The sequence below is a fragment of the Oreochromis aureus genome, linkage group 17, assembly GCF_013358895.1.
Source record: "Oreochromis aureus strain Israel breed Guangdong linkage group 17, ZZ_aureus, whole genome shotgun sequence".
NCBI lineage: Eukaryota > Metazoa > Chordata > Actinopteri > Cichliformes > Cichlidae > Oreochromis > Oreochromis aureus.
In genome coordinates this window covers 4957328-4971964 of record NC_052958.1, presented here as the reverse complement: position 1 = coordinate 4971964, position 14637 = coordinate 4957328, and the positions used below count along the sequence as shown (strand labels likewise).

At 38.9% G+C, this 14637-nt stretch overlaps 1 protein-coding gene across 1 annotated transcript in view; it reads right to left on the bottom strand.

Moving 5' to 3' along the window:
* LOC116334949 (copine-8) overlaps positions 1–14637 on the bottom strand; it is a 102107-nt gene that overhangs the window by 71665 nt on the left and 15805 nt on the right. Inside the window, exons 2-3 of the mRNA XM_031758509.2 lie at positions 4165–4205; positions 1999–2045 (exon numbers count right to left, since the gene is read on the bottom strand). Coding sequence (XP_031614369.2) covers positions 1999–2045; positions 4165–4205 — 88 coding nt within the window. The remainder of the gene's footprint in view (positions 1–1998; positions 2046–4164; positions 4206–14637) is intronic.

Here is a 14637-nt window from a genome sequence, read left to right as displayed (position 1 = left end):
GTAAAAGTGGACTAGGTAAGTTTGGGGACCCCATACACTTACTCACGTGGAGACTCTTTGTTAGAAACACTAGGTAAGTAGGTTGGTGCCACCCATGTAATTTTGAGCTTGTTTTGAGTTGTGGTTTAGGGACTTTCTGTTTTTGTTTTTCTAGGATAGTAGCTCAGCTATGTTTTGGTTTTGTCTTTTGGTGTTTTTTGGCACAACCTAACGGTCCCTTTCTCCCCACATTTGTTGTTTGAATTTGGGTTATTTATTTTGTGGGAGCGCTGCCATTAAATCTTTTTCTTAACACCTTTACTGAGGTTCCGGAGTTGTTGTGTTATTCCCTCCCGCCCTCGGGGAGACGTAACATAATAGAGCTAGTCTTTTTATTTTGGGGTGTGTTTTGAGTTTGTTTGGCATAGGTAACGTACGTAGGCCCAGCCACCACTTGAGTCCAAACTGAAATATCTCACCTGCTACTGGAAATGAAATTTTGTGCAGACGATTCATCGTGACCCTTTGACTTAATTAAAGTGTTGCCAACAGGCTGATATTTGTGAAAAAGAAAGCACACCCTAATTCAATGCCAAGGTTTTATGACTCAGGATATGATAAAAAATGATTTGGTTTAGTTTAACATCCTCAGATGAACAACAACACGTTGCAGATTATAGAGTATCGTTACTTATTTAACAGAAACAAAACTGAAATGTAGAAGCTGTGGGTGAAAAGCACCCCGTTATGTGATAGCTTGTAGAAACACGTTTAGCAGCAATAACTTTAGATAACAATTTTAGACTTTAGCAGTCTCTTATCGTTATGCAGGAACTTTGGTCCACTCTTCTTTAAAACATTGCCTCAGATCACTGAGGTTTGTGGGTATCTGCTAATGCAAGGCTCTCAGTGCAATACCCTGACTCTTAACTATTTCAGCAATTCTGTTCTGGATTTATCGTCGTTGCTTGTAATCACTGTCCTGTTGCTTTGGGTGTCGGATGGTTGCACATCTGACTGTAGAATACTTTGGTGTACAGAGTTCATGGTTGACTTGGTGACTGCAAGGAGCCCATGCCATGTGGCTGCAAAACAAGCAGTGGTTTGCACATTTGCTTGATAAGCAAAAGGTTGCTGGTTTAATTCAAACCAGAGTAGCAATTCTCCTTTAGGGGTTGTGCTAGGAAGGGCACCCGGTGTACAGACAGAGCTACCTGCTAAGGTGACCCCTTGTGATAAAGGAACCGATAAAAGTAACTTTTATTGTTATGAACTTTAACCGAGCGCTGTGGAGTCTGAGATGTCAGAGCATTACATGACTGGCCTTGTGGTGAAATTGTTGGGGCATCCACTCCTGGGAAGACTAATGAATAATCTTTCTCACTGTCCACTGTTTCCAACATGGCCTTATAACCTTTCCCAGAATGATGGGCAGCAAGAGCTGTTTCCTCTCGTGTCTTCCTCCTTGGAAATGTGGTAACACATACCTGAATGTTCCAGACCAGCAAACTGCCAAAAAGTTGTGTTTTCTTGGACACAGTTAAGCTTGTCGATGATCAGCTGATTAGCAGCACATGACTGCTATCTACCCTTGTAATTACTATTCTTATTTCCTTTTGCAATCTGACTTGGCTTGTGTTACACAGATAACGACAATGTATAATATATTGTGTTGTTGTTATTGTTCATATGAGGTTGTATGTAATAATTTTAGAACCTGCTAAGGATCAGTTTTTGTACTTTTTTGTGTACTGAGGCATAAAATGTTAAAATTAGAGGGTACACTTCAATTTTCAAATGACAGTAGAAGGACTCAGTGACAGTGAGGAGGACTCAGTTGAGGAGGGCTTCTCACTCTATCATGTAGTTTTTCTTTAACCAATTTTAGCCAATTTCTAGCAACTATGCAAATAGAAGTCTCTTTTCTACATAGTGTGTATATGGAAAGATAGAAATGAAGTAGACAGAAGTTTAATAAAATGTAAGGAAATGTTTCAAACCCGGTTTGCACACACTCACCTCTCTCCACTCCCTGTTGCCCATGGCTTGTGTGTAGAGTACACATACTGTAAAAAGAGGCACATAACAGTAGTTTTAATCATTAACTCCGCACTAACACTCACTTAGCAACTGCCAAGCCATTTTAGTCAGTGTCTACCTTATAATCATGTATAATACATAAGAAATGGGGAAGCAGTCTAAATAAATATTACTATATTGGTATTTACAACCACCTTTTAACTATCTGACAGGTTGGCTGACTAACAGATGAATAGGAGAGCCTTACTTCATAAGACAGCAAGCAAATAAAATAAAAAAAACAACTCAAATGTCATGGTATTTCATGGATCCATTAGAATATGACTGATAAGTCATAAATGCTTGAATTAGAAATATATATTAAAAAAAAGAAAAACATCAAAGTGCCTAATAGTGTTATTCATGAGTCCCGAATATGTGCATTATATTTGCCGGCTTCAGATTGTGAAAGACATCATTTCGGGTGGTTATGCAATTTCTCGAAACAAGAGAGTTCTCTAAAAAGGAAATTACGCAGCTCGCTCATCGTATACTTCATTCCTCGAGGCCTTTGATGTTCTTTGATGAGGATATGTACACATCCAAACACCCAGGCAGACACATAAAATGTTGATTTTGCATCTGACAGACACACACTGGGGATATTTTGGGGGGGAACAGAAAGATTTAAACTGATAACAAATTTGATACCGGGGAGCCTTCGTTTGCCTGTATAGATCACTGCTCTTTAGATTTTTAAGGTTTTTGTTTTTTTTTTACCACCGAGTGACAAATCCAAGGTGTTGTTCAATTTTCAGGAACTTTGACATCCTGCTTTCCCTCTCTCCTTCACCTCCTTGCTCCTCCCTCCTGTCAGGCTGCTTCATATCAGGGGACTAAAGTCAGTGAGCTCAGCATAATCACAGGTGCTACTCAGCATAAAAGCAGTACTAAATTTATGGTTAATGCCCATGCTTCCTCCTCCTAATCACTGTCATCTTCATCGCTGTACTCATCACTGCCATCCCCATCACCTTGAGTCATTTTTAATCCATGCACGTGGGAATGTGCTGACATGCTCTGTTTTGCTTGCTGACTATGTGTGTGTGTGTGTGTATTAGTGGTTCATTACAATAGTCATCGCAATATCTTATTTTTATGATATGACAACAATCGCTGTTTCATTTTAGGGCGTAATCGATCTCACCCTGCCCTCACTCCCAATGCACACTCACCCATACAAGCACACTCCTCATATGACTCATGCAAACAAATAATGTGAATAAATGTCTTTTAATTTTTTAATCTCTAGTAATTTTCTTGCTGCATTTTATTTTGAAAACTCGAAAAGTAACATTTCAGCGTCAAACTTCCAGCTTATTCGTGAACGCTGGCATCAGGTCGGTACTGCAGATCTGTAAAAATTTGGATTGGTGTATCCCTAGATAGTCCTCTTTGTAGCATTAAGAATAACTAAACAATGGAATATCAGTTTTAAATATCTTTTTCTTGGCATGAGCTTAGTTTTCATATTGGACAGCATGCAAGGTGACACTGAAGTATGGCTGCTTGAAGTAAATATGCTATGCCTTCTTAAAAAGAAACAAGATATTCAAGTACTTTTTTATGCAGTCCCTGCTTAAACTGTCTGCAGACACATTTGTCAACCCAGCGCTGAAGCACTCCTTCAACTTTATGCAGTAGCCCTGACAGTGTTATTACATTTATTTTAACTGTGGGAAGAGGAGCGTGAGAATTGCCGCCCATTCTGTGAATCTATAGGGAGAAGCTTTCAAGCTTTCAGGCTTTGTGTATTAGTCAGCCGTGCCTCAAGCCAAGACAACATATTTAGTGAGAAAATACACAAACACAGATTGACTCACAGCAAAAGAAATGAGCTTTGTTCATCTCCAAATTAATTGCTTATTTCATTTCCTTACAGCGCTCCCATAGCCCTTATTTTTCCCCAATTTTTTCTCATGTATTCCTAACATTGTTCTCTTTGTTTCCTTTCTTTATGCAAATCAAATTCAAAACCTTACAGACACATCATGGAAATCATCAAGGAATCCCCTTTGTTTCCTCTTTATATTTCACTCACGCAGTGAAAAATATAAAACTAACTAAGATGTGTTCTTAGTGAGTGATAGAGAGGTGTCGTCTTACTTGGGTCTGATTTGGAGAAGGTGTCCCTATCCAGCAGGTTTCTGTGGAGACACAATATGGAAAATAATTAGAAACACAGTTGCCTTGGAAAGTGAATCCATGCTAACACACTGACTATTTATGTTCCCGGCTTCACATTGTGTTTACAGTAAACCTGCGAAACGTCCTGATGAGGTGCAGGAGTACAAAAAAATATAACATCCAAAGTGCTGTGTAACCACATTAGACACCATGCTGTGCATACTCCTTATAGTTACAGTTAACATATACAGTACAGACAAAAATAACCTGAGTAATTACAAAATGCAGCTTTTGAATGATGATTTTATTTATTAAGGGAAAACAATATCCAAAGCTACTTTGCCCTGTGTGGAAAAGTAACCGCTCCCTAAACCTAATAACAAGAACTGCAATCAGCCGTTTGCAGTAACTGGCAATGAGTCTTTTGTTTCGCTGTGGAGAAATTTTGAACCACTCTTCTTTGCAGAATTGTTTTATTTCAGCCACACTGGAGGGGTTTTGAGCATGAATGGCCTGTTTATGTTTATACCAAAGCACCTCAATTGGATCAAGTCTTCGTTTTGCTTTTTGAGACATTAAGAGGATCTGCTGGTCTGCTTTGGTTCATTGTCCCCGCTGCATAACCCAAGTGTGCATGAACTGATGATCGGCCACACTCCTTCAGGATTTCCTGCAAGTGGTCCTGAAGCAGCAAAGCAGCCCCAGATCATCACACTACCACCGCCATATTTAACTGATGCTTTGATGTACTTTTTATGAAATGCTGTGAAAGTTTCATGCCAGATTTAACAAGACACAAACCTTCCAAAAAGTTCAACTTTTTCTCGTCGGTCCACAAACCGACTCCACATTTTTCTTTAAGTCTTGGGGATCAAAATGTTTTCTTGGCAGATGTAAAACGAGCCTTTATGTTCTCTTTGGTCAGCAGTGGTTTTTACTCCCATGGCCATTTTTGATCAAGTCTCTTGCTTATTGTTGAATCATAAACTCTGACCTTAACTGAGACAACTGAGGCCTGCAATTCTTTAGATATTGTTCTGGGTTCTTTTGTGACTTCCTGGAGAAGTTGTTGTACCTGCACTCTTGGAGTAATTTTGGTACTCTCGGCCGGCTGATCCTCGAAAGCTTCACAACTGTTCCAGATTTTCTTCCTTTGTGGATAATGGCTGTCTCCATGGTTCTCTGGGAGTCGCAACACTTTATTTAAGTGATTTCTTAATTTGCTAGCTCTGGCAGTAATCAGGCCTGGGTCTGGCTAGTAAAACTGAACTAAGTTTTCCAAAAAAACATAGTGAATCCAAATTAATATGATTTATTAAGGAGGGCAATGACTTTTTCACATAGGGTCAAGCTTGTTTGGATAGTTTTTTTCCCCCTAAATAAATCAAGTTACTTGAAAATTGTGTTTCATATTTACTCTGGTATATTTTTTCTAGTATAAAACACATTTTGATTATCTGGAACATGTAAGTGTGACAAATATGCAAAAAATGAAGAAATCAGGAATCGTGGCAAATATTTTTTCACAGCACTACAAGAGACCAAACACAAACGCTTTACGTCTGGAAATGCACGTATTATTATCCTCCACGTCAAATACCTGAAAACCTTTTGATGGTTACATCAACAGTTAGAGAATAAATCCACAATAACAACACAACCGCTAGTTTTTACAACTAATAATAGAAGTTCAAACTTTTAATGGGAATTCAGTCTTTATGGTGCTTCACTCCTTGCTTCAAAAACACCAAGTTTGAGCTAATCTTCTCAGTGATGACTCATCGTAGTGCGCAGCCCTCCAAAGTTGTGTTTCAGCCAAGATGGGCATTAATACAACCATGAAGAATTTATCCCCCCCACCCTCCAACAAAGAAAAAAGCTGAGCTGATATAAAAACAACATGAGAGCTTATGATTATTTCTGATTTCTGAATAATAAGATCAAGGATGCTGTGATAGTCGCACCTGGAGAGGAGAGAAGAAGAGATCAGAGAGCAGAACAGGACACGCAGGATGACTAACTTGTCACTTTGGTGAAATCAGCCTGTACAGAGCTCTGCATGAATAGCAATCTTCTTCCCAATCACTCTAATCCATGTGACATGCCCCGGCTGCACAAAGGGCATGAAAGATATGGATAATGTTTCCCATCCTTTCAATCCCAGGGCTTGTGGCAGACTTTTAAAGGCTCTAAGACAAAGCCCTGAAACCATCGACAGCTTAAGAGTATCAAGGCTTCGAGCTGCTTTCCAGTACCAGTGTTGCTGTCACAGTTTTGTTTCTTTCAGCTCACGTCTCTCTCTGTTGCTGTACTTACACCTCTCTGTCTTTCTGTCATGTGAACCTATCAACACAATCTATGACATTTTTCTCTCTGTCTAACTGTTGCCTTTGCTCTAAAAGCAAAAAAAAACAACCTCTTGGTATCCCGGCGGTCCTTCCTGCTTGTTTGCTTCTCAGTTCACTCAGTCGCTCATTTGAAAATTGTAGTCTCACTTATGTCAGAGCACTTACTGCAAATGTAGCACACATAATGATTTGTTGTCATTCTGACGCGGTTATTTGAACTCGAGTATGTCAAATTACAGGTTTCAGGTCAGATTTCTGTTTGAGTTTCCTCCCATAATCCACAGACACACAAATCAATTATATGTCTGATTGCTTGTTTTGTTGTCTGTCCATGGTGTGACTGCACCGGCCTCCCCAGTGACCATTTCTACACGACCACAACAATCCAGCTGAGATGTTTACAGGGCGGAAACAAGTCCACCCATAATCCTTCAGCAAAGCCTTGTTAATGACTGAAGCTACTCCTTTAGGTATAAAACACCGCGGTTACAATGATTAACCCCGTTCAACATAACAAGAAAATATCCTGTGGTCTGTTGCAGGTGAATACAAACTCTGTGTCTCTGATCAGCAAGTTTGTATATTACAAAAAGATTTAAAAACTTGAGTCAGATATTTTTATGTCTCCACAAATGCCACCATTCAACATGGGATATTTTCAGCAACACAAAATCTGCTCTTTGGCAGCATCTTTGTCGACACACGCCTAGACACCAGCCTAAATCTAGTTTGTCAAAAATGCGCTCACAGCTGAGCTGCACTAATTAGGCTAACCAACATTATTAGATCTCACGTGTCTGAAAAATTATTTTTGCTAATGAATTGTGTGCTTTTAATTCTTTTTACATCACTGAAGGTATTCTTGCTAATTGAAAATTAAAGTGTCAGTTTAATTGATTTTAAATGGGCTGCTTTTAACTGCATCAGTCAGCACGAATAATTGAGAATGATAAAAATGAGACTTTACTGTTAAATGACACAACAAATGTATTGGTCATAGTCCCTTTTACAGTAAAGTAAACAAGCATTACTGTTTTTGATCTAGCTGGTAGGTGCTGTTGCTTAAAAACCTTAGAAATTGTCTTATTTTAGAAGACAACAATGAAAAACCTTTATGTTTTTAACTGAAACAAGCAAACTAAATATTGCAATTGTTCTGTGTTTTACTGGGCTTCACATGAATAACTCACTCCTATTTAGTTGTAATGAAAACATGCACTGTAATCTATAAATCAATCCAACATTGATTCATTTTGGAGGAAATGTCAAAGAGTGCAGAAATATAAATCCTCCTCAGGCCTGTGTTTGTGTTGTCGACAGTAAATAAAATCCAAGTACATTTATTTCCAAAGATTTTAAAGCAAATAAATTTGAAGAACTGCATGTAAAAAAAACTAAAATATACACTCACGACAACTACACCTGTGACTTTAAATTAGGGCTGTGCAATATGACCAAAATCTCACATCCCGATATAAGACATTTATCGTCCCGACAACGATATATATCACAAAAATTTTACATTTTCTGTAAATTCTGTGAATCTCGGGCAACTCGACTTGCGTGATGTGTTTTCAGCTGGGCGTCGTGTACCTGGAGTCGAGTGTTTTGACTGATGCATGAAACTATACATTTTTAGGCATAAGTTGTAACGGCCGCTATTTTCTTTGCGAGTATTTATTACACGGCGTGCTGCGGGGAAAAGCCTGTTCTAACGTTTGAGGTTTATTTGGAGCACGTGACGGCTCTTTTTTTGCTTCTCATTAGTAAACTCTCTCCATACTCTTTCACGTGATTCTTGCATAGGTGGTAGAGGTTTGCCGTGTTTGAGTCTGAGGTGGGGACCGGTTTCCTGCATAATTTGCATAGTGCAGTTTTCTGGTCGGTGTCAGACTTTTCATAACTAAACAATGTCCCTGCTACAGAGGTAGCCCCTCGTTTAGAAATAAGGTCCTTTCTGTTTGTCATCATTTCAGTTTATTTTGAAAAATCTCAACAGGATCTTCCGCTTTATTGTGAAAGGTTTATGTGGAAAATAAACAAGGGGACGGCGGAGCCACATGCTGTGTTTACCGTCGTTGTAAAAACAGTCGCTTATCCATCCGTAGTGTGGTTATTTTAAATATAAGAAAAAGAGAGAACTTTAAGAAATAAATATAGCTAACACAGTGGCCATCAAAACAATGAAAAAATATTGCCGTAAACAGTTTATTTTGCGACACCACGAAACAAACAATAGCGTAATATGAAGCGATAGACGTTTTCATATAGTCATCCGATACATATCGTTATATCGAACAGCCCTACTTTATATGTGCAGTGACTGTTGGTGCCAAACAAGCTACTCTCAGGATTTGAGAAACTGCTGGTCCACTGGGATTTTCCTGGGGTTTACAGAGAAGGGTCCGATAAAAAGAAAATATCAAGTGAGCGTCAGTTTTCTCGAAGAAAATACTCGTTGATTATCAGAGGTCAGAGTGCTTCCAACAGTAACTCAAAAGCATCCATTACAACCAGGTCTCTCTTGGAAATGAGATTTTTACCTGAATAAATAAAGGACTAATAACAACCACAGCACGTAGAAGAGCACCTCTGCAGCACAACTTATTGAAACTTGAAGCACATGAGGAGAAGAATGCTACTTGTGTCAAGTAAGAACTGAGGCTACAATTCACACAAGCACACCAAAATTGTTGCCTGGTTCGATGAGTCTCAATTTCTGCTGTGACATTCGGATGCTAGGGTCAGAATTTAGTATAATCAACATGAAAAAAGCATCCACTCTGCCTTAGTATTGATGTATTTTATGGTTATTTTATATTTTTTTTCTCAGTCTTTTATTTCTAAATCCCCTTAATCACGTAACAAAGCAACTAACTCAGCTTTGCCCTTTCTGAGCTCATGTATTACACTGATTATACCACTGCAAGCACAACTCATTTATTTGATAAATGAATGAGCTCATTTGAGGATTAGCACACACTTCTTTTTTTAAACAAGCAGTGCATCCGTTTTCTGAACCCTTAGGTAAACAGAGAGAAGCACAGGGAACACGGGGAAATAAATATCCTTACAAACAAAAAGAAAATAACAAATAAACAAAACGAATAAATAAGTAAGGATATGCTAGTGACAATTATATCCTTGCCCTTCTTCAATTCGTTCTGAAGTAATTGTGAGGCCTCACAGCGGAGCTGCTCATGCTCATTTAGCACAGTCGTTAACACTGTTTAAAGAATATTGAAAGACTCGCTTTTTTCTGATTTAGCTCATTCAAGATGGCTTCTTAAGACGTCAAACTAATCTTTATGTAACTATGGAGACAAGGAACAAGCCACTTTCACCGTGTAACTATGGTGGCCCTGAAAGGTCAAGTTTCATTTATTTTTGTGGCGTAGGCTAGTAAGGTTTACATTACCTCACAACAATTTGGCCTTCTGTCCACAGACTGTTTATAAACTGGTCATTGCCAATTACTTTTAATTTTATTATTTTATTTAACTTTGATGCCTCATTGTTAGTCCTCTGTGTGACACAGTATTATCTTTTCATAGCCAGCATTGAGAATATTTGGATAAGAAGGTGAAGTGCTAAGTTATCCGCTAACGCTAGCAAGCTAGGTTAGCTAGCGACATCTCTTAATCCTGCAGGTGAACAGACACACATACCTGCTAATAAAATGCTACAATATTAAATATCCAAGTTCAATGAGTGTTACTATTTGTCAGCTAATTGCATTTTAATGCTCTTAAAGGCACCAGCACCACAGTCAACAGGCCAAGGTATGAAACGCAAGGCCTACTAAACAACTGACTACAGCCCCCTGTGTGGCATGCCCCTAACTTTAAAGATTAACCAAATCCACACAGGTGAGAGCTTAAAGAATTTTTTTTATGAAGGCAGATTATGCTAGGCTATAGTGACTAGCCATGTTTTTGTACAGGGCAATCATTATGCTATTTAATATTAAGTTGGACATTTTTACAGACCCTTAGAGGTGGACTGAGATGGGCCTCAAGCAGCTGTTGGAACAATTGCAGTTTTTGGCACTAAGGTACACATCATTATTAGACAGCTTCATTATCTTGAGGGCACCGGAGTGCAAAAATGCTTTTTAATGCTGTAACGTTTAGCATTTTTAGTTACAGAGGTGCTCGCTCTTGGAGCCCTCCTCAAGTGGCCATTAGAGAAACTGCAGTTTCTGGCACTTTTGCAGTTGTTCCATTCCAGCCTTGTAGTTTGATGCTTGTTTCTCTTTTGCAAAGTGATTCATATTACTTCTGATTCATGATGTGTTGGTGACTGTCAGAAAAACTCAACAGAAACTACAGGAAAAGAACTGATGCATTTAGTGATCATTAACCATTTAACTTGGCACACTGTAACAGTACCTTTAGCTGGAATTACAGTTTCTACTTCTATCTGTCACCATTTCCTGACAACTGTATTCCCGACTCGCCACAAGGGTTCAAAGTGCAGTAGCATGACCATTACTACACATGGACACACAGGTGCTGCATGTAGTCAGTGTTGCACATACTAAAAACAAATGTGTCACAGCCAAGATCATAACAACAGAAGCAAGCCACAGTCACAGTGACAGCTATGTCATTCCGTGTCTGCTGTCACAATCACAGGCAGTGATGGTGAATGGTGAATCAACTCTTCTTCTTTCGAAATAAGTCGGCGCGGCCACAGCCTCCTCTCGCTGTAAGCAGTGTGGCAAGGTATAGCAAAAACAGCCCTCTAAGAAGTCTTATTGTGACTTTACGGGGGCTCCGTAAAACACCCATCTACGAATAAACCTAGACATCAGATGATGAACACACACATTTATGCTATAAAACACTCCCACCACTGCAATAATGTGTCACCATCTGTCTGGGAGTAATTTTCCACTTGGAGTTGGCGGTGTAGTTAGGGGCACATGTCCGAATAGAATATTCAAGAGTTGAATCTGAGGCTTTACAGACTGACTGCTGCTCAAAGCACATCACACATGGTGGCACTCCAAATGGGCTCCTGGGCTCCCCCTGCATGCGTATACTCTATGAGTGTGTGTGTGTTTTCGTATGTGTGATTACGTTGTCAGGATTTCCACTTCAGAGGATAATGTGAATGAGTCATGGCTCGCTCTTTTTCCTCTCGCTCCTTCTCTCTTTTTATCCAGAGGCAGACAGCGGAAAGCGAAAAGCTGCCATCCGAGTCACAGAGAGGTCTGCAGGAATAAAGACTCAAATAGTGTTTGTATTTTTAGCACAGAGTTTCCCAGAAACGCTCATCTCGTGGCAGCGATTTGAAATTTTGATTTCACGCTTTTATTTTTGTAATTTAAATGTTGTGCAATATTTTGCAGTCTACACTGTGAAGAAAGGAATAAAATTCTACCACTGGCAAAAAAGCGCACCTCTCATTCCCCTCTCAAAATATTGATTTTTACAATAAATTTCCCCGAGGCTTACCACTTTGGGTATGTTTACAGCTTCCTCTCTGTGTCATTCTTCTTCCCAAACACCACCTTTAGCATCTGCACTAGCTCCTAGTCATTCTGCTGCTGCACAGTGATGGAAAACTCATTTTCTTGATTCCAGATCACAAAACAAATCAGAAATGTTTAAGTGAAGGAAATGCTAAACCCTTCGGTAACTTAGTTACTCCTACATGTGTTCATTTGTTTTGTTTTTTTCTTTGTGGAAATACGGTTATTAAATAACAGTAATCTTTTCGCTACCTCAAAAGAACTGCTGCATAATAAATCCTGCATGCCCTACTAAAATAATCGAGGTTTCAGCTGTAAAATTTACTTTTCCACTGATAAAGGTCACCTGGCCATTTTCCATGCAGTCACCTCTGTGGCTTTGTAGAGGTGATGGCCAGTACAAGCAGAGGACCACAGATCCTCCCAGTTTAATGACTGTGTTGTTGGATGCCTACATTTCTGCCTTTTACCAAAATCAAACGTTTAAAGCTTCAGAATTAGTTAAATGACTACAGCTGTTGTTACTTTTCCTTATTTTTTGTACATGTATGCATGTTATGCTAATGCTGGATGTTCAGATTCATGTTCATGCAGTTTTTTTTTCTGTTCTGGTCTCTTTATGACATTTGTGAATGCAGAGATCCCTGTTATGCACAGAAGCCCCACCCACTGGCTGTTCAGGCAGCCAATCAAAAGAAAGCTCTACTTAACAGGAAAGAGGAAAAAAAAGCTGAAACAACTGATGAACTGAGGACCCGACTGGTATAAGATCAAGGTTACCTTTAAAAATCGATGAGTGTAGGCGAGTCATTTTTCGTGGCTCATGACCAGAACAGACCAGAACAGAAAAAAAAACTGCATGAATATGAATCTGAACATGTAACATCTGCTCAGGAAAAAATGCTTATTAAATACAAAACAGAAATGACTAGCCAACAGATAATGTAGCTTTAACACTGGTTTGGGGTTTTTTTATTACTAGATTAGAAGTGAAGTAATGAGAGGTTTCTCTTTTCTAATGTATTTCCTGCAGCCGGGACGCTGCACTAATTAAAACGCTGACCTGCATCACTGATATGTAATTAAAAGTATCATAGATATTATTAATTTACAATTCATGTGACCACCAGTCCCAGTGGTATCAAATAAGCAATCACAACAAATCAACCTACAGCAGAAAAATAAATAATGAACTGCTCTGTTAACTCATTCATTATTTAAGCACCCTATTCCAAGCCAGCTAGTTAAGTTTAGACTCCAAAACTACTTAGTTTGATTTAGGAACTATTGTGGTTTGGGTTAAAATATGCCCGTGTACAACATTAACCTTCACACTGAAGACTTTCAAAGTATGTAGACAACACCAGTTTTTACCAATTCTCAGCAGATTTTAAGGTCCAAGCGATTAACTAAATAGTTAAAAAAATACAGCAAATTTGCCTGACAGTGATCTGTTGAGGCATCGTCTTAGTAACATCATGTATTGATCTCTGATTAATGTTTGCATTATGTAACGCTAACTTTACAAAACTTTACATTGTGAATATGTTACAGTTGTGTTTAAAATAAAACTGATGATGTGACATCATAATGTAAGTTCAATTATGTCTCTGTTGTGTTAGAAAAACACATCATATTTACAATATTCTACTTTTTTTGCAACATTGCAGAAGAGTCTCCGTGCAGATTGGTTACTTTGCAACCAGAGAGCTAGAACATGACTGATCGAGGATTACTAAGACCGATACTATTATCAATATTTGTTGATTTAACAATAAAATCTTTCAATATTTTGGACGATATATTTTTCTTTTAGACATGAAACAAACAGATTTCCCCCACATTTTTTATGTGTAGTATTTATTGGATTTGTTGGATTACCATCTGCCCGACTCTGCTTGCAATGAGTTCTATGGTTGGCAAAATATTCCCCCACAAGGGTGTTTATACCATCTGTCCCTTACTTTTCAGTTTTTCATTCATCGGGCCATGATAAATCCAGGTACCGATAGATCAATAAATAGCTACAACCTTGCAATAGCTCACCGATAGATTGCTCTGTGTAGAGTCTGACCAATGTTGTCACGACTTTCACGACTTACACACAGACTGGTTACTTTGCAAGAACATGACTGATCGAGGAGCAATGTTGTCACGAATTACAACATTTGACCAGATTGACTTTTTAACATGCAGTTCTGTTTATTTTAGTTTCTTAAAATGTAACAAGAATCATATAAACAAAGTTTGTTTGTTTTTTTCATCAACTTAAGTCTCATGCTCTAACCCTCTGCTGCACAGTTTCAAAATACAACTCACATAACACAAGCAAAAGTCACAGGCAGGTATGACAGTGCTGATCTCAGACTGCTGTCAAACCATGCCTCCTCCCTCCTGGGGGCAAACGATAGCAGTACAGTCCCCTGCCATCCTGGCCCTGCCTCTGATGCATCACCTGTGACAGCTGTCAGTCACTGCAACAGGAAGGGGAAATCTGATATACCAGATGGATAGCAAAGACTATTTTTTAATGCTCATTTCCCACTTCAGCCTCCCTCTAAGCATGTAAAAACGCAAAGGAATAACTTTTTAAAAAAAGCATGGGGGAAGGCGGGGGAGAGGAGA